Below are 25,361 nucleotides of genomic sequence, written 5' to 3'. Positions count from 1 at the left end.
AGGCAACCTGGTCACGAAAATCAGAAAAGCAATCAAATTAAATCGTTTACCTTTGATGAACTTCGGATGTTTTCACTCACGAGACTCCCAGTTAGATAGCCAATGTTCCTTTTTTCAAAAAATGTTATTTTTGTAGGCGAAATAGCTCCGTTTGTTCTTCACGTTTGGCAGAGAAAATCGACCGGAAATTGGGTCACGACAACTCTGAAAATATTCCAAAATAGCTCCATAATATCGACAGAAACATCGCAAACATTTTTTTGTAATCTATCCTCAAGGTATTTTTCAAATATCTATTCGATAATATATCCACCGGGACAATTGGCTTTTCAGTAGGACCGAGAGGAAAAATGGCTACCTCTGTATTTTACGCAAGAATCACTCTGAGAGCCATCGTGTGACCACTTACGCAATGTAGTCGCTTACGCTCATTCTTCAACATAAAGGCGTGAAACTACGTCAGAATTCTGTATCAATCTCAATCTCATCTCTAACTATCAATAAGGCTGAAGGACAGGCTAGGTGGGCACAGCAACATCCAGTCCTGTCATTCATTACATCATGCTTTCACAAATAATGTGTTTAACCAACCGTTTGTTCATTTCTGTGCTCACGTGTCCACGCGTGTGTGTTTGTGTGTCTGTGTGCAGAGAGACTCCAGGGAGGGGAGTTTCTGTCAGCAACTCAGGGATAAATAGAGAGGCAGAGCTCAGAGTTTGTCAGAAGGCGGACATGACAGGGTCACACACAGGACCAAGCAGGGGAAGGACCTCAGCATTTTTACCTTTTATTACAAATGGAGAAACATGAAGATGTTCAATACTGTTTTCAAGACGGAAACTCTTCTTGCAGAAAGGCTTTGCTCTCGACATCTATCTACATAACACTGTACATCTTCTTCTCATTGATTTCAGCAGTAACAGTATTTTTGAACGTACTGGTGATCATCTCCATCTCTCACTTCAAGCAGCTCCACACTCCAACCAACCTGCTCATCCTCTCTCTGGCTGTGGCAGATCTCCTGGTGGGACTGATTGTGATACCAGTAATGACTGTCGCAATAATGGAACCATGCTGGGTTTTTGGGGAATATTTCTGTGTGTTTCATGCCTACATTGCTTGTTTATGTACTTCTTTATCTCTGGGCAATTTGGTCTTGATATCTATTGACCGCTATGTTGCTGTGTGTGATCCCTTATTGTACCAGTCTAAAGTAACAATAACAAAAATGATGTGTTGTATATCCATCACCTGGTGTTGTTGTATCATATACCGTGCTGCTAATATAGAAAACGTTGCAAATGTACTGGTACCCAGTAGATGTTTGAAAGAATGTTTTATTGTTGAAGGGTCAGTCTGGGGTAATATAATTGACCTTCTATTTACAATGGTTGTCCCGTGCTCTGTTATTATAACACTTTATATGAAAATTTTTGTGGTGGCCAGATCACAGTCCAGAAAGGTATTTTCAAAAGAGGCTGCCAGTGTGTCTGGTGTTAAAACTGTACAGGCAAATAAGTCTGAGAGAAAAGCAGCAAAAACTCTAGCTATTGTTGTTTTCACCTTTTTAATTTGTTGGATTCCAACACTATTTATTTTATTATTTTTGTCTTTTTTAAGTGACAATTTATCATTATTCATCCGTTTTCTGCCACTTGTTAATTCCTTAATAAATCCAATAATTTATGCTTTCTTTTATCCATGGTTCAAAGTGAAAACTAAACTTATTTTAAATCTGAAGTTCCTATAATTGTATTCCCTACTTTCACAAACATAAGTTGGATATATATATATATTTTTTAATTGTTGTAATTATTTATTTCATGTAACAATACACTGACATTACTATTCTCAGTGTTGTCACCATAGATATATGTGGATGATTTGGATGGATTGGATTTGAATGACTTGGAGAAGGCATAAGGCGGCATAAGCTTGTTTTATAAAAGGCATTGTAGTCATTGTGGATTGTGTACTCCAAATACCTATGGCTGTGGTTGTTCCGTGTTACTTAATGATAAATAGTATGTAAGTATTCTAAAAGTACATTCTGGGGACGTCATGAGTCGTTCTATATGTTGTTAAACACCTTCCTCTAGTGGCGCATTTGTTACACAATGTCTTTATCAAGTGTAGTAAAGTTGAAATATACAATACTGTATGATATCACATAACGTCCAGGTATATCTCAATGGTGTTTTGTGTAAGCAGTTGAGGGTACAATGCAAGAATATGAAATTAAGGGTAACACTTCATTATGTTAAGTAATAAACCATTTGTAAGGAATTTACAGTTTGTTCACTATATATGAATCATTACTTCCACATTTGTAAATGTTTTGTCAGTTAGGGATTCTCACATGTATAAATAACTACAATATGCATTAATGATTAAGCACAACAGTGGTGGAGACCACAGCAGACACTACCATTACTCTCACTACATCACTGCTGCCAGGTCAGGGGTCACGCAAGAGCAGCTCTCTCTGATGCTGTGGAGTCTGAATTAATATAGAGATTGGTAACACTATATAATAACACGTAGTAATGAAGAATGTATAATGGATTAGTAAATAGTTTATTCATCATTCATGTATCATTACTCCCACATTAGTTTTAATAAGCTGGTTATTCACACACTTATTAACACCTTTTATACTGTGTAATAATGATATATAAGATCATTCATTAAACATCTTATGAATTAACTTATAAACCATGTACTAATCATTAGTAAAGTCTTATTGCAGTCCCTAATCTAAAGTGAAGACTTTACATACTTTATAATATCTTATAAATGTTTTGAACAGTGAGCAGTGTAATTTCTCACAAAAAGATGGACACGCTATTGGTAGACATTCTAGCAGTACCTGATGCTCCTTAAGATCTCAAATTGACCTCGAACATATCAATGGTTAAACAATAAGCACACAACACAGAGGATGTTAAAGGAAATATATTGAACATTGTATTCCAAAACAGTCACACTGTTGTAATAGTGTGCTGAAGGAGGTAACGTGTTTGTCTGAAAATTATGACATTATTGTTTGTTGGCAGTGACTACCAAAACCAAAGTGTGGACTGCAGTCACTCATTAGAGAAGTTCATAGACTGATTACAGGGTAATGGAACCAATATCTAAATAGATCATTTAACTGAACATTACGTTTAAAAGGTTACCACCTCTAATACACTACAAGTGAAGGTGTCCAAATACTTATGACTTCTTCAAATGGGGGGACTAGATACATAATTTGTTTTTGTTCCTAAACGGTAAAACATATGTATGAAAATACCCTCAAATAAAAGGTGACATTTTATAATGTCGCCTCATGAAACATTAGATTTCATATTCAAAATGCTGGAGTGAAGAGCCCAGCTGAAAAACAGTTTTACTGCAGAGTTTTACACCCACTGGGCCAACACTGGTTGAATCAACGTAGTTGTATTTTTAACCAATATGGATTAGACATTGAATTGATGTCTGTGCCCAGTGGGCAGGGATTGCTTTCAGTATGTGCTGTGGCCATAGGATGGTGGTATACTTCACAATCTGTGACTGAGAGGAACAATATGGATTAGACATTGAATTGATGTCTGTGCCCAGTGGGCAGGGATTGCTTTCAGTATGTGCTGTGGCCATAGGATGGTGGTATACTTCACAATCTGTGACTGAGAGGAACAATATGGATTAGACATTGAATTGATGTCTGTGCCCAGTGGGCAGGGATTGCTTTCAGTATGTGCTGTGGCCATAGGATGGTGGTATACTTCACAATCTGTGACTGAGAGGAACAATATGGATTAGACATTGAATTGATGTCTGTGCCCAGTGGGCAGGGATTGCTTTCAGTATGTGCTGTGGCCATAGGATGGTGGTATACTTCACAATCTGTGACTGAGAGGAACAACTTTACTCATTCATACATGAAAGACAAGTTTGTCTGTTCTATTAAGTGAATGTGTATCTGAACTGTATGTATTTGGTGAAAGTGTGCCTCTGCCAAACTGAGAAGAGACCGTCTGTATAAATAATACCAAAGCCTTTTCATTACAGGAGACACCCTGAATGCGGTGCCTTCAGAAAGTATTCCCTTGACTTATTACAGCCTGAATTCAAAATGTTTAAAAAACAACAACACCACATCACTAGAAAGTAAAAACATGTTTTTAAACATTTTTTACAAATGTATTGCAAATTAAATACAGAAATATCTCATTTACGTAAGTGTCCCATTTTAAATGACAGGCAGCTTATAAAGGCTTCATAATGCCTTTATAAATACTACATAAATGTGTCACAAATCATCTATAGAGTATGTCATCATCTATAAAGGGTTCATTACTGTGTGACATAGCCATTAACGTCAAATGTTACATAACTCACTAGGTCAAATATGACATAAACCTGTGCATTATAAAGGGCTGCATAGTCAACGTTTAATAAATACGGACTGATGTCAAATTTGAATGAATTATGTTAATTGCATATGTATGTATTAAATGAATGTATTTTCAGGTGGTGTTGGTTGTCTTACATTTCAGTTCATCCAGGCTTACAACATGTTTTTATACATTTTTAAATAATATGACAAAGTGCAGTTTTTATAACTATTCTACGCATAATTTTATATGGAACCTTATAATACTGAAGGGTCATGAAAAGTGGATAAACCAATGTATGTTGCCTATTATAGTGTATTGTCAACAATTCAATCATTTCTTTCACCAAAATACGTATTTTATATAAAAAAAACTAAATGTACCTATTCTTAGTCCAGCGTATTTTTACTGACATATCAGCCACCAATCATCTTTTGACAATTCTTGTTTTTCAGCCTTTTTACATTTGGACTATTTATTTTCATATTCCTACTATTCAAGGTCTCTATTAACAGGAATGGTGCTAATCCCCACCAATTGAATTCCTGCCTTGCGTCTGTGTCTGGTGACTGCTTTTGAGTTTTCTTACAGCCCTTTGAATGTGCAAAGTTTGAATCTCACAACACTGAACTGCAGCAACCAAAAACTATACAAATTATGTTAATTGATGCTGGAGGGCTGGGGGAGTTGACCAATCAGGTTTAAGGTTTGTTTCATATCCACTTCTAAATCCATTGGCTGAACATGTTGTCATGATGTTGGCCTGGGGGATAGGTTTATGACAGTCATAAATACCTCTTCCCCCCTTTTTCCTCTCTCTACCCTACTAAGGTTACATTTGCAAAACCCTTGGTTAACATAGAGATTCCGGGAACGTCAGAATGTGGGGGGAAATGAACTATATTCTGGTAATCCGACCAATTGAACATATGCAGTGGTACTTAATGAATATGATGTCAGTTCGGTTGTCATCTGAGACATTCTCATCAATGATAAGATGACATAAACTCTACAGTGGAAAGTCTACACATCAGAGTTATCAGATTCACATGGAATTGTTGTTCAATTTAAATGTTTGAATATGAAATTATTCGTGATGGGATGAAATGTGATTTTAGCTTCTAAAATGTGAGATGTGGATTTTCATAAGATAGGGCTGCTCAATCAGTGGTCCTCCCCTGTGAAGGGACAAGGGCTATAAAACTTTTCAAACACCCTCCTCTCCCTGCCTACATAACTATCTGTTCCAGGGATATGAGGATGACGATCCTATGTCAGAATGATTCAGATAAAACTACAGAACGAAGCCAACATCAGCATGAGCTTTGGTTGCGAATGGTATGAACTTTGAACTCTTATTCACTACAGAAGTGATACCTCCTAGCCGTTGAGTTAGCGACCGCAGCTGCAAACGCAGGTTAGGAAGGAACAGACAGAGTATCCCATCTACCACACAACGACATTACTACAACTTATCCAAGTGACCACCAGAGACATTCTTCAAAGGACAGAGGACTCGGTTTGGCAACACGGTCTTCCATCTACCACCAACCTACTGAAGCGCAGCTCAGAGTAAATATTTATTGCATTTTCCTTTTCCAAATGGGCGATAATTTAGAATGCATAAAATACTGTATTTACGATAGCACAGCTTCGCCTTTGTTCCTGCCTTCCCGCTCTCTCAAACCCAGCCCCTTTTCCTTTGTGTAACAAGCTGTCATATCTGTTCTGCCCGCTAGGGACGTTTTCCTATGACGTAAAGAATTATCCAGGTATAATTCATTCTTTGTGTATCTGAATCTGTGTGATTAGTTAGGTATTTAGTAAATAAATAATTAAACCCAATTTTGTATGGCTGATTTAACTTTTTAGCCAGGGTTCTTGCAGATAACCAAGAATTTACAACTTTATAAGTTTGTGGTTGTTCCGTGTTATTCAATGATAAATAGCAAGTATTCTAAAAGTACATTCCGAGGACATCATGAGTCGTACTATATGTTGTTTAACATCTCCCTCTAGTGGCTCAATTGTGACACAACGTTTTCATCAAGTGTACAGTCATGGCCAAAAGTTTTGAGAATGACACAAATATAAATTTTCCCAAAGTTTGCTGCTTCGGTTTGTATGATGGCAATGTGCAAATACTCCAGAATGTTATGAAGAGTGATCAGATGAATTGCAATTAATTGCAAAGTCCCTCTTTGCCATGCAAATGAACTGAATCCCCCCCAAAAACATTTCCACTGCATTTCAGCCCTGCCACAAAAGGACCAGCTGACATTATGTCAGTGATTCTCTCGTTAACACAGGTGTGAGTGTTGATGATGACACGGCTGGAGATCACACTGTCATGCTGATTGAGTTTGAATAACAGACTGGAAGCTTCAAAGGAGTGTGGCTCACTCGAGACACGCTATCGGAGTCAGTACAGCCAGCTGGTTTCTTCACACATCGCGCCGACAGAAACAAGCATCTTTCTGGTAAGAAGAAGGGTGGGGGGGTATGCCTTATGATTAATGAGACGTGGTGTGATCATTACAACATAAAGGAACTCAAGTCCTTCTGTTCACCTGACTTGGAAGTCCTCACATTCAAATGTCGACCGCATTATCTTCTACCAAGAGACATCTCTTCGATTATAATCACAGCCGCATATATTCCTCCCCAAGCAGACACATCGATGGCCCTGAACGAACTTTATTTGACTCAATGTAAACTGGAAACCACATATCCTGAGGCTGCATTCATTGTAGCTAGGGTTTTTTAACAAGGCTAATCTGAAAACAAGACTCCCTAAATTCTATCAGCATATTGATTGTGCATCCAGGGCTGGTAAAACCCTGGATCATTGTTATTCTAACTTCCGCAATGATTATAAGGCCCTCCCCCGCCATCCTTTCGGAAAAGCTGACCACGACTCCATTTTGTTGCTCTCTGCCTTATAGGTAGAGACTAAAACAGGAAGCTCCCGCGCTCAGGTCTGTTCAATGCTGGTCCGACCAATCTGATTCCACGCTTCAAGATTGCTTCATTCACGTGGATTGGGATATATTCCGCATTGGGTCAAACAACAACATTGACGAATACGCTTATTCGGTGAGTGAGTTTATTAGCAAGTGCTTTGGCGATGTCGTACACACAGCAACTATTGAAACATTCCCAAACCAGAAACCGTGGATTGATGGCAGCATGCGCACAAAACTAAAAGTGAAAACCACTGCTTTTAACCAGTAAGGTGACCGGAAACATGACCGAATACAAACAGTGTAGCTCTTCCCACCGCAAGGCAATCAAACAAGCTAAGCCTCAGTATAGAGACAAAGTAGAGTTGCAATTCAACGGCTCAGACACAAGAGGTATGTGGCAGGGTCTACAGTCAATCACGGATTACAAAAATAAAACCAGCCCCTTCGCGGACCAGGATGTCTTGCTCCCAGACAGACTAAACAACTTCTTTGCTCGCGTTGAGGACAATACAGTGCCACTGACACGGCCAGCTACCAAAACCTGCGGCCTCTCCTTCACTGCATCCGATGTGAGTAAAACTTTTAAACTTGTTAACTCTCGCAAGGCTGCAGGCCAAGACGGCATCCCCAGCCGCATCCTCAGAGCATGCGCAGACCAGCTGGCTGGTGTGTTTACGGACATATTCAATCAATCCTTATCCCAGTCTGCTGTTCCCACATGCTTCAAGAGGGCCACAATTGTTCCTGTTCCCAAGAAAGCTAAGGTAACTGAGCTAAACGACTACCGCCCCGTAGCACTCACTTCCATCATCATGAAGCGCTTTGAGAGACTAGTCAAGAACCATATCACCTCAACCCTACCTGACACCCTTCTTACCACACTGCACACTGCCCTAAACCATCTTGACAAGAAGAATACCTATGTAAGAATGCTGTTCATCGACTACAGCTCAGCATTTAACACCATAGTACCCTCCAAACTCGAGACCCTTGGTCTCAACCCCGCCCGGTGCAACTGGGTCCTGGACTTCCTGACGGGCCGGTCCTAGGTGGTGAGGGTAGGTAACAACATCTCCACCCCGCTGATCGTCAACACTAGGGAGCGTTTTGATCCCTCTCCTGTACTCCCTGTTCACCCACAACTGTGTAGCCATGCACGCCTCCAACTCAATCATCAAGTCTGCAGACGACACTACATTGGTAGGCTTGATTACCAACAAAGACGAGACAGCCTACAGGGAGGAGGTGAGGGCCCTCGGAGTGTGGTGTCAAGAAAATAACCTCACACTCAACGTCAACAAAACAAAGGAGATGATCGTGGACTTCAGGAAACAGCAGAGGGAGCACCCCCTATCCACATTGACGGGACAGTAGTGGAGAGGGTAGTAAGTTTTAAGTTACTCTGCGTACACATCACAGACAAACTGAATTGGTCCACCCACACAGACAGCATGGTGAAGAAGGCGCAGCAACGCTTTTTCAACCTCAGGAGGCTGAAGAAATTCAGCTTGTCACCAAAAGCACTCACAAACTTTTACAGATGCACAATCGAGAGCATCCTGTTGGGCTGTATCACCGCCTGTTACGGCAACTGCTCCGCCCACAACCGTAAGGCTCTCCAGATGGTAGTGAGGTCTGCACAACGCATCACTGGGGGCAAAATACCTGCCCTTCAGGACACCTACACCACCCAATGTCACAGGAAGGCCATAAAGATCATCAAGGACAACAACCACCCGAGCCACTGCCTGTTCACTCCGCTATCATCCAGAAGGCGAGGTCAGTACAGGTGCATCAAAGCAGGGACCGAGAGACTGAAAAACAGCTTCTATTTCAAGGCCACCAGAATGTTAAACAAACATATATTGATTGATTGATTGATTGATTGATAGGTCCAAAAGTATGGTTCTATCATTTCTTCTAATACTAGAGTTTGATGATTTGTTTTGTATACATCCAAAGGTTTTTCTAGTATTCTTAATCGGATGTAATATTCCTTTCTGTCATGTTGTTAATGCTGGTGTTTTGTGGAGCTCTGTATAGGCTTTTTTGGTTATTTACCATACCAGATAGACAGTTTGAGAAAGTTGCTTGTCTGGGAGCTTAGTGCCATGTCTAGCACAGGGCAGTGGCTGGCTGAGAGTGTGTGTGTGTGTGTATGTGTGTGTGTGTGTGTGTGTGTGTGTGTGTGTGTGTGTGTGTGTGTGTGTGTGTGTGTGTGTGTGTGTGTGTGTGTGTGTGTGTGTGTGTGTGTGTGGCACTGTAATGTCTTTGTCACAGCTTCCCATGTTAGCTATGTGTGAAAGGAATGGCTACATCTAAACCTTGTTTATGTTTAAATACATTAGAACACACACACACACACACACACACACACACACACACACACACACACACACACACACACACACACACACACACACACACACACACACACACACACACAGTGATTGGACTCTCAGCGTGTGATATCTGCTGTCCTTATGTGTTTAGGGAATTCATTCAGAAGTGCTTGTAAGCATTATAGGGAAACTCTTATAGTTAATCACTGTATATGTCATACTGACTCAACTCCAGCCACTTTAATAATGGAAAAATGCATGTTAAAAATGTATCACTATCCACTTTAAACAATGGCACTTAATATAATGTTTACATACCATACATTACTCATCTCTTATGTACTCTATATACTGTACTCTATACCATCTACTGCATCTTGCCATCTTTATGTAATACATGTATCACTAGCCACTTTTATATGTTTACATACCCTACATTACTCATCTCATATGTATATACTGTACTTGATACCATCTACCGCATATTGCCATTTTTATGTAATACATGTATCACTAGCCACTTTAAAGAATGCCACTTTTATATGCTTACATACCCTACATTACTCATCTCATATGTATATACTGTACTCGATACCATCTACTGCATCTTGCCTATGCCGTTCTGTAGGGTTTCACAGGGCTTCACAGGTATGTTGCTGCCAGTAAGATTGCACCTAAATCAACCATTTATCAGATCATCAAGAACTTCAAGGAGAGCGGTTCAATTGTTGTGAAGAAGGCGCCACGAAAGGGTGCCCACGAAAGTCCAGCATGCGCCAAGACCGTCTCCTAAAGTTGATTCAGCTGCGGGATCGGGGCAACACCAGTACATAGCTTGCTAAGGAATGGCAGCAGGCAGGTGTGTGTGTATCTGCATGCACAGTGAGGCAAATACTTTTGGGGATGGCCTGGTATCAAGAAGGGCAGCAAAGAAGCCACTTCTCTCCAGGAAAAACATCAGGGACAGACTGATATTCTGCAAACGGTACAGGGATTGGACTGCTGAGGACTGGGGTAAAGTTATTTTCTCTGATAAGTCCCCTTTCTGATTGTGTGGGGCATCCAGAAAAAAGTTCGGAGAAGACAAGGTGAGCGCTACCATCAGTCCTGTGTCATGCCAACGTTAAACCATCCTGAGACCATTCATGTGTGGGGTTGCTTCTCAGCCAAGGGAGAGGGCTCACTCACAATTTTGCCTAAGAACACAGCCATGCATAAAGAATGGTACCAACACATCCTCCGAGAGCAACTTCTCCCAACCATCCAGGAACAGTTTGGTGACAAACAAGGCCTTTTCCAGCATGATGGAGCACCTTGCCATAAGGCAAAATGATAACAAAGGGAACGAAACATCAATATTTTGGGTCCATGGCCAGGAAAATCCCCAGATCTTAATCCCATTGAGAACTTGTGGTCAATCCTCAAGAGGCGGGTGGACAAACAAAACCCCACAAATTCTGACAAACTCCAAGCATTGATTAAACAAGAATGTGCTGCCATCAGTCACGATGTTGCCCAGAAGTTAATTGACAGCATGCTTGGGCGGATTGCAGTGGTCTTGAAAAATAAGGGTCAACACTGCACATATTGACTCTTTGCATCAACTGCATGTAATTGTCACTAAAAGCCTTTGACACTTATGAAATGCTTGCAATTACACTTCAGTATTCCATAGTAATATCTAAGACAATGTGGCAGCAAATGTTGTGCAAATTAATATTTGTGTCATTCTCAAAACTTTTGGCCACGACTGTAGTAAAGTTGAAATGTACAATACTGCATGATATCAGATAACGTCCAAGTCTATCTCAATGGTGTATTGTGTAAGTAGTTGATGGTAAAATGCAAGAATATGCAATTATGGGTAACACTTTATTAATTCAGAAATAAATAATTTGTATGTAATTTAGTTTGCTCACCATGTATTAATCATTACTCCCCCTTTTGTTAAATGTTAATAAACTAGATTTTCTCAAATGTATAAATACTACTATATCCAGCAGACAGACACTTGAACCTCATCATACTGGTTATGAAGGCTATTACCTCTGCTGCCAGGTCAGGGGCCATGCAAGAGCAGCTCTCTCAGATACTGTGGAGTCAGAATGAATATAGAGATTGGTAACACTTTGCAATAACACTTTGTAATAAAGGATTCATAATGGATAATTAAATAGTTTATTCATCATTCATGTATCATTACTCCCACATTTTTTTAGTAAGCTGGTTATTCACACATGAATTAACAACTTTTATAGTCTGTAATAATGATACACAAGATCATTCATAACATGTTTAATGAATTAACTTATAAACCAACTTACTAATCATTAGTAAAGTTGTTTTGCAGTCTCTAATCTAAAGTGAGGACTATTCACACTTTCTTACTACTTTATAAATGTTTTGAACAGTGACCAGTGTAATTTCTCACAGAAATATGGACTTTCCAATACTACCTGATGCTCCTTAAGATCCCAAAAGGATCTAGAAAAAATCAATGGTAAACGATAAGCACACAACACAGAGGATGTTAAAGGAAATATATTGAACGTTTTATTCCAAAACAGTCAAACTTGTTGTAGTAGTGTGCTGAAGGAAGTAATGTGTTTTGTCTGAAAATGATAACATTCTTGTTTGTTGGCAGTGACTACCAAAACCAAAGTGTGGATTGCAGCCACTCATTAGAGCAGTTCATAGACTGCTTACAGGGTAATGGAACCAATATCCAAATATTCAAGTTTAAGGGGTTACAACCTTCAACCATACTTCTTCAAGTTGAGGTAGACTTTGTCTCAGTTACATCATGGGGACAAATACCTTTTGTCAGACATCAGAACAACCACACTGTAATCTGACCCAATCATCCCTTAATGTTGTTTTCCATTTCTGTGGTGTTGTTTCCTCAGAAGAAAATGTGACTGAGAAATGTGATTTCCAGTTCAGTTGTATCAATCAATGATCTCAAAAGCATCTCAAGTTATTAGGGACAGTTCACAATTTACTCTGCATTTTTCACGACCCTCCATTTGTTCTTTAAAAAATGTATTCAAAATAATGTGTACGACCACAAATGACAATAACTGTAGCGACCCTAAAAATGTGGATATCGACTTTGCCACTTCAGGATGCTTTTGTGGTGCATACGATGCCACGCAGGGCTACGGGACAGAAGGTTGAGGGTTCGCCGACCACTAAGAACCAGCTCACTCTCCCTGTCTGTTTCATGAGGCCTACACTTTGATCAGAGCTGGCCACAGACAATGATCAGCTAGGGGGATATCAGATTTCCAACATGTGTCCAATTTCAGAACATGTATGCAAAGCGTTTTCCACCAACAGGTTTCTCTGCCAATGCACCCCACAACCAATAAACAAATTATACGAACTTCAGGTTTTTCAATTTCATGACAATCGTGACAAATAAAAAGACTATGCTCTTGCTCCACAAATGCTCTTGACTGGTGTAATCTGGGTCATCCCTAACATCAGACATGGGAATCAGATTGGCCAACTGTCTGAGGTAGGGTTTGATGTTGGCCCAGAAGTGATCAGCCAGGATTTGGCAAGTTGGCAGTGACAGAGTCTGGTCAGGCAGGAGGATGATGAAGGGGAGTGGTACTGCTGCCCCATGGAGCACCAAGGGCAGTTGAAGGAAGGAGGAAAGTTTTGCCATCTGTCATAACACTATGATGATCTGACCCCCCTGTCACTGGAGGATAAGGTGGAGTTGGCTTGTAAACTCTGTAAATGACCCTCAAGGTTGGTTCCTCTTCTCTCTGGACAGGTCGATGTTTGTAGCCGAGGGTGTCTGGCTAACAGCTCAGGCCCAGAGTTGGTTCTTGTGGATGGTGGTCTGGGAGAGCCATAGCTCACTGCTCTTTGACCTCCCTTCTGGAGGAAGGTGTTCCCCAGAGGTAATATTACTGGCCCAATCAACCTCCCCGGCCAAAAGGCAGCATTGCAGCCTGTCCTCCAACGACTTTGCTTCGGCCCCCATGGGTAGAATTTGGAGACCTTTGTCAACATAGAAGGTGTGCTCGACTGACTCCTGAACATCCGTGTTGCCATCATGGTGGGTCCCGAGAATGTTTCTGAGTACATAGATGGCACAGCAGGGACTACACATCGTTACGAAGGGTAAGACCTGCCATTCATAGGTGCTCGGCACTGCTTTTCAGTCCAAATGAACCTGAGGAGTGACATGTCGGAGGGGAGAAGGTGCACATGGTGATGAACGCCTTTGATATCGCTGCCTAAAGCCACTGTGTGGTGTTTAAACCAGAGGAGCATGCAGAGCAGTAAAGGGCCATGGGTTGGTCCTTGTAGTAGGCATTTATTCAAGATCTGACCGTTGTGAAGGACACACTCTCTCCTTCAGGGGATATGGTGAATGACAAAAGCTCTGCTTACTTGGAGTACATTGTGATGTATAATGCGAAGGCTAGTACCTCTGGTTTACCCTCGAACCCAAGGCAATAGGCAGCAGCAGGAACACCGGTGGAACGTTCTGAGCTCTCCTCAAGAACGTCGTGTCTCCGTTGCCTCCTCGCCATGATGTAGGATGACTGACCATCTCTAGTGGTGAGTCATTTGGGCGGTCAAGGTATCTCGGCTTTGTTGGTTCTGATCATAAGGACGCTCCTGTGCTCCTGCGGTAGGACCCCATGTAGCCCTATGAGCTGTAACTCCTTGCCGGTGTTGCTTGTCATAGGATGCATTCCTTTGGGAGTGTTTTCACCCCCACCTCCAGCAGCAGTCTTTAACTGAGATCCAATCCCTGACCTTCTCCCCCGAGAGCTGCTTGAACTCATGATATGAGCCTAGGAAGTGTTCTTCCCATTCACAGGAAGGACTATAGAATTGAAACTTGGGCTTGTTATGGTTAGATTGCTGCTGCTTACCATGAAGAGAGCTTTAATTGGCTTGTTTACTGTCACGTTCACTGGTCAGGAACATGCTGGTGGTACCCAGGCACTGTGGTTCTTTCTTTTTAACCTCCATCTTGTCCTGGTAGAGCACAAAAGCTGTCTGGGAGAGACTTTTGGCTCTTGCTCTCACCGTCAACATGTTCTGGAGGATAAAGGTTTGGCCTACTTCATCTCCTAAGATACCACAAGTCAAGCAGTTCACAATAAACGCATCATAGAAAGCAGGTGGTCGTTTACCCAGCAACAGGTCCACATGTGAACCACAATTGAGCTCAGCGCTGTGGTCAATTTTCAATGTCTGCAGCATGCGTATCAAGGGTTGGATGGAAGCGAATTCTTGGAAGACCTACCCTCATGTGGCGCATTGAGGATGTTGCCAATTTCACTCTGCACAAGCTGACGGGGCTGTCCATGCTTGGCATTCAGGGAGTTGAGAGCTGAGGTGTATGGCCTGGTGTCATAAATGTAATGTATGACTTTGCCATCTTCTGTGCACTTGGCAGCTTCAGACGATCCAGGAGCACATTGCAGCTGTTTGGCTATTGCTTCATGTGCTTCAAAGACTTATTGTTTGCAGGTGTTCAAGTGTCTACACTCTTCATCAGCTTGAGTGTCCTCTATGATTTGGTGTTTGACCTCCTCTAGTTTAAAGAGCTTTATACTCTTCCTGAGAGCTTGTGAGTCACTCAGGGCCTCTGATGGGACTACACTCCATCCACTCCCACAGCTCTGAAGTGAACAGTATGAAGAGCTGCCCTCCGTTCTCATTGAATGAGATGATTTAGTCGATCTGAGAGATTTAACAGAACGTCGCTCTGATCTCCCAGTGTGCCTCCTCTGTGAGGTGTCTTACAGAGACCGGTGAAATGGCAGGCCTTCATGTGTTGGGGCCTCTATAGGCTCAGATGAAGAGTGCTTGGAGTGCATGAGTGCGTTTTGCAGCATCCATTCATTGTATCCTTTCAATTATCCATGTGTGTGCTAAAAATAATAAACAACAAAACATATCTGCATTAGGATATTTTCATATAAAGAATTCACATCACATCTTGGATCCTCAACATAACTTGTCAACCATTTCACCACAAACTGAACACAGCACATGTTAAAATGTGCATCTATACACATGAAAAAGAAAGTAGAATGTTAACAATATGTTGGGCTACTTGCACATTCATCTTCTGCACATCTACCATTCCAGTGTATAATTGCTATATTGTAATTATTTCGCCTTACTCCCGTTATCTTTTTATGGCTGCAGGGGCAGTATTGAGTAGCTTGGATGAAAGGTGCCCATATCAAATGGCTTGCTCCTCAGTCATAGTTGCTAATATTTGCATATTATTATTAGTATCGGATAGATAACACTCTGACATTTCTAAAACTGTTTGAATGATGTCTGTGAGTAAAACTCATATTGGCTGTCAAAATCCTGAGTTGAAATCAAAACAGGAAGTCAGAAATCTGAGCATGTATGTATTCACCAGAGTCCCCAATGAAATCCCCTTGAGATATGAATGATGTTGCACTGCCTAGGGGTTCCACTAAATGTCAACCATCAATATAAATTATAATGAGGCTTCGATGTTGTTGTGGGAGTGAATGAGAGCAGAATATATCAGATGTCCATCAACCAGCCATTTTGTGATTGCGTTTTTTCCTCATGGTAGTCACTTGCGTTCCATTGCTCACGAAGCCAAGAAGGAGTACTCCGGTTGGAACTTTATTGAAGCTATATGTTAAAAACATAATATGATGGATTCTGTACTTATTTTGAAACATTTCTTCGACTGGTAATATCACTTTTTGAAGTTTTAGTTTGATATAAAGCTGACCAGAATTAGCGTTTGGATATGTATACCAAACGCGCTAACAAAAGGAGGTATTTGGACATAAATAACGGATATTTTCTAACAAAACCAAAAGGAATTGTGAACCTGGGATTCCTGGAGTGCTTTCTGATGTATATCATCAAAGGTGAGGGAATATTTATCATGTAATTTCTTGTTTATGTTGACGCCATCTTTGCGGCTGTGGTGTTTTTACTTTTGAGCGCTGTCTCAGATTATTGCATGCGTTTGCATTAAGGAGAGGTATATCTATAATTCCATGTGTATAACTTGTATTATTATCTACATTTATTATGAGTATTTCTGTTGAAACGATGTGGCAATGCAAAACTTGAGGTTTTTGGAACAAGTGAATCTAATAAGCCAATGTAACCTCAGATTTTTTGTAATGAATATTAACTTTATCAAACAAACCATGCATGTATTGTGTAACATGAAGTCCTATGAGTTTCATCTGATGAAGATAATTCAAGGTTAGTGGTTAATGTTATCTTTATTTCTGGTTTTGTGAATGCTATATTTTGCTGGAAAATGGCTGTGCTTACTGTGGTTTGGTGGAGACCTAACATAATCGTTTGTAGTGCTTTCGCTGAAAAGCCTATTTGAAAGACACACTTTGGGGTGATTAACAACGAGAATAGCTTTAAAATGATATCAGACACATGTATGTTTTAGGAATTGTAATTATGAGATTTCTGTGGTTTTAATTTGGCGCCCTCTATTTTCACTGGTAGTTGTCATATCGATCCCGGTATCGATATAATGCTATTTCTAACGAGAACTTGTTCACAACTAGCCTACCTGGTTAAATAAAGGTGAAATTTTAATTAAAAAGTGACTTATGTTTGGAGGCACAGAAGACTTAAATCATATTGATAATGCTGGAGAGGTTGCTTACAACTGCCTGGATTGTTTGGCACTGAACTAAAAGACAAAGGAATTCTGTTTATTTGACCTTTATTTAACCAGGAAAGTCAGTTAAGAACATATTCTTATTTTCAATGACGGCCTGGGAACAGTGGGTTAACTGCCTGATGTGATGTGGCCAGAACGACAGATTTGTACCTTGTCAGCTCGGGGGTTTGAACTCGCAACCTTCCGGTTATTAGTCCAACGCTCTAACCACTAGGCTACGCTGCCGTCCCTTAAGAAGGGATATTGGGAAGCGTCATTTGAGGACCGATACGTAGCAATCTCTACACATCTATATGGCTGAATTAACTTCTTTGGGATAGGGGACAGTATTTATCAGGTTCGGATGAAAAGCGTGCCCAGAGTAAACTGCCTGCTACTCAGGTCCAGAAGCTAGGATATGCATATTATTAGTAGATCTGGATAGAAAACACTCTGAAGGTTCTAAAACTGTTTGAATGATGTCTGTGAGTATAGCAGAACTTATATGGTAGGCAAAAACCTGAGAAAGATCCAACCAGGAAGTGGGAAATCTGAGGTTTGTAGTTTTTCAAGTGATTGCCTATCCAATATATAGTGTAAATTGTATATTGCACGTCCTAACTAGATGTCAGCAGTCTTTAGAACGTTGTTTCAGGCTTCTACTATGAAAGGGGAGCGAATAAGAGCTGTTTGAACCAGTGGTATGGCTGAAAGCCATAAGTTGTTAATCGCGAGCGGACGTGAGCGCGAGCTCCGTTCCCTTTCCTTTCGAAAGACAAAGGAATTGTCCGGTTGGAATTTCATTGAAGATATACATCGTTTGACATGTTTCTACGAACTGTAATTGAACTTTTTTGACTTCATCTTTTCGTCTTGACTTAGTGCCCGATCCTTGTGCATTTGGAATAGTGAACAGAACGCGCAATCAAAAAGGAGGTATTTGGATATAAATATGGACTTTATCGAACAAAACAAACATTTATTGTGGAACTGGGATTCCTGGGAGTGCATTCGGATGAAGATCGTCAAAGGTAAGTGAATATTTATAATGCTATTTCTGACTTTTGTTGACTCCACAACATGGCGAGTATCTGTATGGCTTGTTTTGGTGGCTAAGCTCTGTACTCAGGTAATCGCATGGTGTGCTTTTGCTGTAAAGCTTTTTTGAAATCATCACATCACTGCTCTAGAGGAGATCTGCATGGAGGAATGGGCCAAAATACCAGCAACAGTGTGTGAAAACTGTGTGAAGACTTACAGAAAACTTTGACCTCTGTCAAACTTTTGTTATTGACCAAATAATTATTTTCCACCATAATTTGCAAATAAATTCATTAAAAATCCTACAATGTGATTTTCTGGATTTTTTGTTCTCATTTTGTCTGTCATAGTTGAAGTGTACCTGTGGTGAGAATTACAGGCCTCTCTCATCTTTTTAAGTGGGAGAACTTGCACAATTGGTGCCTGACTAAATACTTTTTTGCCCCACTGTAACTGAAACTGTGCACCACCTACTGTGTCCGAACAGGCATAAAGCTAAGATAGGTAGGATAAGTTCCACCAGCAGTTATGGAATGTCTGCTGACCTGGATGGAATTATGTAATTCTTATTTAGCACTAAGCAAGTCCCACCCAGCTGACTTCTTAAAAATTGTGAAAGCCCTCAATGTTACTGCCCATTCTATAACAGGATTTGGGCCAAGAGGGCCCTCTATCCACTCGATGATCATCTGAGACAGCTGAGTTTCAGAAAACAGAGAGGGGCAGCTATTCTGAAGTTGCCCCTACCTGCATTTCCACCTGTGTCTTCAGATGTAGAAGAGATACAGTAGCATGAGATCAGCTGGAAACAAATGGTTCTATATGGTACCAAATAAGGGTTCCTTGTAACCATAGCGGATCCCTTTTTGGTGCTATATGGAACCATTTTTGAAAGCTCTACCCTTTATTGAATACTGTTCTCAACCGGCTGGTAGAACATTGTCGTGTCTTTGGCTATGCTGGATTAATTGATATGACATGCTATTCTATAAAATAATTTATCTGCAATTAATATCACCTGATTGAGCTAATCATGCAAATGTAATTAAATAGCAAGTCGGGCACCACAAAATAATATTTATAGAGCTGTTATCTTCCGAATAAACTCTTAAACTCTTAAAGACCTAGTAATATTTTACATCAATAGCAGTCAACATTAATCTTCATTTTACTTCAGTCTCATTCATTCAAATCCAATCCATCCAAATCATTCTGTATCAACACAACATGTATCTTTGACGAGAACACTGAGATAAGTAATGTCAGTGTACTGTTACATGAAAGAAGCAATTACAACAATTGTATAACATAACCATGTCAATCCTATGTTTGTGAAATCAGGGAATACAATTATAGGAAGTTCAGAGTTAAAATAGGATTATCTGTCATTTATTGAGGAATTAACAAGTGGCAGAAAACAGATGAAAAGTGAGAAATTGTCGATTGCTGTTGTTCTGGGATTGGTTTGCACTTTTCGCACCAAAGAACGTTCATCTCTAGGAGACAGAACGCATCTCCTTCCTGAGCGGTATGATGGCTGCGTGGTCCCATGGTGTTTATACTTGCATACTATTGTTTGTACAGATGAACGTGGTACCTTCAGGCGTTTGGAAATTGCTCCTAGTCTGGATGAACCAGAAAAAAATCTGAGGTATTGGCCGATTACTTTAGATTTTCCCATGATGTCCAGCAAAGAGGAACTGAGTTTGAAGGTAGGCCTTGAAATACATCCACAGGTACACCTCAAATTGCTTCAGGCTAATTGACATCATTTGAAGCTTCTAAAGCCATGACATAATTTTCTGGAATTTTCCAAGCTGTTTAAAGGCACAGTCAACTTAATGTATGTACACTTCTGACCTACTGGAATTGTGATACAGTGAAATATAAGTGAAATAAACTGTCTGTAAACAATTGTTGGAATAACTTCTTGTATCATGCAAAAAGTAGATGTCCAAACCAACTTGCCAAAACTATAGTTTGTTAAGAAGACATTTGTGGAGTGGTTGAAAACCGAGTTTTAATGACTCCAACCTATGAGTATGTTAACTTCTGACTTCAACTGTATATAAAACACAGTGCTGTAACCCAAACAAAGAGTGAGGTGTAAATCTCTAATAAATACACGGGACAAGACCAGTAATAGCAATACACAAGACTAGACCCGTAATAACAAGTGCACACTGACACGGTAATATGCAAGCCGATACAACAGAGCAACAGAAATTGAATAATAATTGACAAGGACAATGTGGAACAGAGGGCACATATTTACACCTACTTATCAAGGGGAATGGGAACCAGGTGTGTATAATGAGACAAGACAGTCCAGGGTTGGTGGTAATGATCCATTTCAGTGAAGCCTAGAAAGCTGGTGATGTAGATCTCCAGAGCTGGTGAACGGAATGAGCAGCAGTGCCGGTGGAGAGCCAGAACCAGGTCGCCAGGCGAGAAAACAGGCGGCTCACTGCGATGGCGGTCGGTCTGTTCCTTGTGCCGACATACGGCCCGCTGGAGATGAGTGTGTGCAGCCTTCCAGATCTCCTCAGCATGTCAAAACCACTCGTCCACTGCAGGGGCCTCGGTCTGCCTCGGATACCAAGGTGCCAGGGCCAGCTGATATCCCAACGTACTCAGCTCAAGGTAGAAAATCTGCCCACTCCCCCAGCCAGTCCTGACAGTAAGATCTCAGCAACATGCCCATTTGCTTGAGGACGGTACCCAGAGGTGAGACTGACCGTGACCCCAGGTGTTCCATGAACGCCTTCCATACGTGTGAGGTGAAGTGAGGGCCACGGTCTGACACAATGCCCTCTGGGATCCAGTAGTGCCAGAAGATCGTGAGTAAAAAGAGCCTCTGCGGTTTGCTTGGCCGACGGGAGCTCAGGAAGAGGAAGGAGGCGACAAGCTTTGAAAAAACGGTCCACAATGATGAGAACGGTGGTGTTCCCCTATATGAAAGCGTGAATTGGAACCTGGAGAAGAATAGAGCCCACCTGGCCTGTCTCGGGTTTAGCCTCTTCGCTGCCCTGATGTACTCCAGGTTGTGGTGGTCCGTCCACACCAGGAAAGGGTGTTTGGACGCCTCAAACCAGTACCTTCAGAGCCTTCAAAATAATTTTTTTAAACGATTGAGATAGCTATGTAATCTAACTCAACATTTAACTACTACAAATGAATTTGAATTACAACAAATAACGTTTAACGTACTCGTTCTTTGCTGTCCAGTGGTACCACTAGTAGGTATTTGATTTGCAACTCATCACATGTGGCTTACTGTACTACAGAAACAATGCTAACCAAACATTCAGTGTGCAGGGCATGCACACTGAATTAAAGGTTAACTACACTAAAAAACAAACATTTCTCAGATTTATACCAGAACTGAAAGTAATCCTCTGATGTGGTTTAAGCATTGTTGTGAACACAGATATTACAATGTAGTTGTTTTTCTATAAATAAATAAAAATGTGTTTAAAAACAGGGGAAATCAGAAAAAATAGAAATATATCCGAAACCTGAAAAACTCAACCGAGAAAACGGAATTAGGGGAGAAAAAAATCTGAATTAGGCAATACAACTGAAAGTTTGTGTCTTCCTGCTGCACAGCATTTTCGAGAAAGTTGAGGTCAGATCCCAATATTGTCTATGCCCCCAAGATTGAAAGAGGTTGGGTCATCCTAGAAATGTTTTAGAGTAATATAATACATACAATTTAGCAGATGCTTTTATCCAAAGTGACTTAAAGTCACTTGTGCAAATAATTTTTATATTTTTAATTTAATTTAATTTTACCTATGGGTGATCCCGGCAATCAAACCATCTATCCAGTCATTGCAATGCTCTACCGAAATGCATGACAAGGTAATAAATGCTTTGTGATGCCTCAATGTAATATGATTCATGAATCCTTTATTAAGCATTGCTTATGCCACCCTTTATAAAGCACAGGTTTATTTCCTATTTGGCCTAGTGGGTTATGTCACATTTGACATTAATGCTCATGTCACACAGTTAAGCCACATGTACGTGAAAACATGTTTTTAGACATTTTTGCAAATGTATTGCAAATTAAATACAGAAATATGTAATTTACATAAGGGTCCCATTTTCACTTTTTTCATTTGAGTTGATGTTATAGAATGTCACCTTTTATTTGAATGTATTTACATACATACAGTGAACCCTTTATAGAGGATGACATGTGGTTGTAGATGATTTGTGACACATTAATGTAGTGTTTATAAACACTTTATGAAGTCTTTATGAAGCCTTTATAATTTGCTTGTGATATAAAATAGGACCCTTATGTAAATGAGATATTTCTGTATTTAATGTGCTTCCACATTGTTTTCACTGTGTTATTATGAGGTGTTGCATGTAGATGATGAGAAAAGTGTTTTCATACATTTTGAATTCAGGCTGTAACACGATAACATGAGGAATAAGTGAAGTGGTATGAATATTTTCTGAATACTCTGTATTCAGGGAGGTTCCTGTAATGAAAAGGCTTTGGTATTATTCAGACAGATGGTCTCTTCTCAGTTTGTCAGAGGCACACTTTTCACCTAACACATAAAGATCAGATATATGTTGTCTTCATAGAACATAAATAATTATCTTTCTTGTTGAATGAGTCAAGTCATCTGTCTCAGACACAGATTGCATACTACAGTACCATCCTATGTCCAACGCACATACTGAAAGCAATCCCTGCCCACTGGGCACAGATGTAAATTCAATGTCTACACCATGTTGGTTTAAAAAAAGAAACAACGTTGATTCAGCCATTGTGTGCCCAGTGGGTGTAAAACTCTGCAGTAAAACTTTTTTTAAACTTTGCTCTTCAGTCCATCATTTTGGATTTGAGATCAAATGTTTCATAATAGATAGTAATAATAATAATAGTCACTTTTTATTTTAGTGTATTTTCATATATATATCTGTTTCCCATTTAGAAATGAAAACATCTTATGTATCTAGTCCCCCCATTTAAAGAAGTCATAAGTATGTGGACACCTTCACTAGTAGTGTATTAAAGGTTGTATCCCTTTAAACATAATGTTCAGTTAAATGATCTATTTAGATATTTGTTCACTTACCGTGTAAACAGTCTATGAACTGCTCTAATGAGTGACTGCAATCCACACTTTGGTTTTGATAGTCACTGCCAACAAACACAGATGTTATCATTTTCAGACAAACACGTTACTTCCTTCAGCACACTATTACAGCAGTGTGACTGTTTGGGAATAAAATGTTCAATATATTTCCTTTAACATCCTCTGTGTTTTGTGCTTATTGTTTAACCATTGATATGTTCTAGGTCATTTTGAGAATTTAAGGAGCATCCGGGACTGCTGGAATGTCTACCAATAGCATGTCAATCTTTTTGTGATTAATTACACTGGTCCCTGTTCAAAACATTTATAAATGATTAGAAAGTACGAATTGTCTTCACTTTAGATTAGGGACTGCAACACGACTTGCAGAGAGTCCAAAACTCTCACGACTTACTAATGATTATTAAATGGTTCATTGACATTTATTAAACATCTTATGAAAATACATTATTATACATTATGAAATGGTTTGTGTGTTACCCAATCTCCATATTCATTCACACTAAACAGCTTCTGAGAGAGCTGCTCTGGCGTGACCCCTGACATTTCAGCAGTGAAGTAGTGAGAGTTTTGGAAGTGTTAATACCCAGTATGTTGAGGTTGAAGTGTCTGCAACAGTCTCCTGCGCTGTTGTGTTGAATAATTATAATAATATGTGTATACATAATGTATGTATTAATGTAATGTAGAAGTTATTTATAAATGTCAGAATATCAAGTTAAGTAACATTTCACAAATGTGGCCTTAATATTAAATGGTGAGCAAACTCTAAATGCCTTACAAACTGTAAATGCCTTACAAATGGTTCATTACTGAATGTAATTATAAAGTGTTACACATAATTGCATTTTCTTATATTTTAATATTATAATATTTAATATTATAATATTATATTTATACAATACACCACTGAGATAGACGTTATCTGATAAGCATATAGTACATTTCAATCTAACAACACAGGATGAAGACGTTGTGTCACAATTGAGCCACTAGAGGGAGATGTTGAACAACATACAGAACGAATCATGACGTCCTCAGAATGTACTTTTAGAATACTTACTATTTATCATTAAGTAACACAGAACAACCACAGCCTTAGGTATTTGGAGTACACAATCCACAATGACTACAATGTATTTTATAAAACAAGCTTATGCCTTCTCATGCCTCCTCCAAGTCATTCCATTCCAATTCAGACAAATCATTCTGAATCAACACCACATGTATATATGATGACAACACTGAGATAAGTAATGTCAGTGTATTGTTTCATGAAATAAATAATTACAACAATTGTATTACAAAACTATATCAAACCTATGTTGGCCAAACGAGGGAATAAAATTATAGGAACTATGAACACCTTCATTACAGACTTAAAATACGTTTAACTGTCACTTTGAACCATGGATAAAAGAAAGCATAAATTATTGGATTAATTAAGGAATTAACAAGTGGCAGAAAAATGATGAAAAATGATAAGAAATTGTCAAATAAAAGAGAAAAAAATGAGAAAACAAATAGAGATGGAATCCAACAAATGAAATAGTTGACAACAACAATAGCTAGAGTTTTTGCTGCTTTTCTCTCAGACTTATTTGCCTGAATAGTTTTAACACCAGACACACTGCCAGCCTCTTTTGAAAATACCTTTCTGGCCTGTGATCTGGCCACCACAAAGATTTTCATATAAAGTGTTATAATAATAGAACACGGGACAACCATTATAAAAACAATGTAAATTATATTAACCCAGGTTATTCCTTCAAAAATAAAACATTCTGTCAAACACCTACTCAGTACCTGCACATTTACAACTTTTTTTATAATAA

General features: G+C 39.7%; 1 protein-coding gene across 1 annotated transcript; it reads left to right on the top strand.

The window, feature by feature from the left end:
* The first annotated feature begins 792 nt into the window (after positions 1-792).
* Positions 793-1,750, top strand: LOC116357696 (trace amine-associated receptor 13c-like). The gene has a single exon (XM_031805561.1). The coding sequence runs from the start codon at positions 797-799 to the stop codon at positions 1,748-1,750; it is 954 nt and encodes a 317-aa protein (XP_031661421.1). The 5' UTR covers positions 793-796.
* Positions 1,751-25,361: the final 23,611 nt, after the last annotated feature.

The sequence above is a fragment of the Oncorhynchus kisutch genome, linkage group LG26, assembly GCF_002021735.2.
Source record: "Oncorhynchus kisutch isolate 150728-3 linkage group LG26, Okis_V2, whole genome shotgun sequence".
NCBI lineage: Eukaryota > Metazoa > Chordata > Actinopteri > Salmoniformes > Salmonidae > Oncorhynchus > Oncorhynchus kisutch.
Note: the sequence above shows the minus strand (reverse complement) of the source record. Positions and strands in the feature narration are given on the sequence as shown.

What these genes read in the sequence shown, in the direction of transcription:
- LOC116357696 (XM_031805561.1), top strand. Translation starts at nt 797, where the DNA reads ATGGAGAAACATGAAGATGTTCAATACTGTTTTCAAGACGGAAACTCT.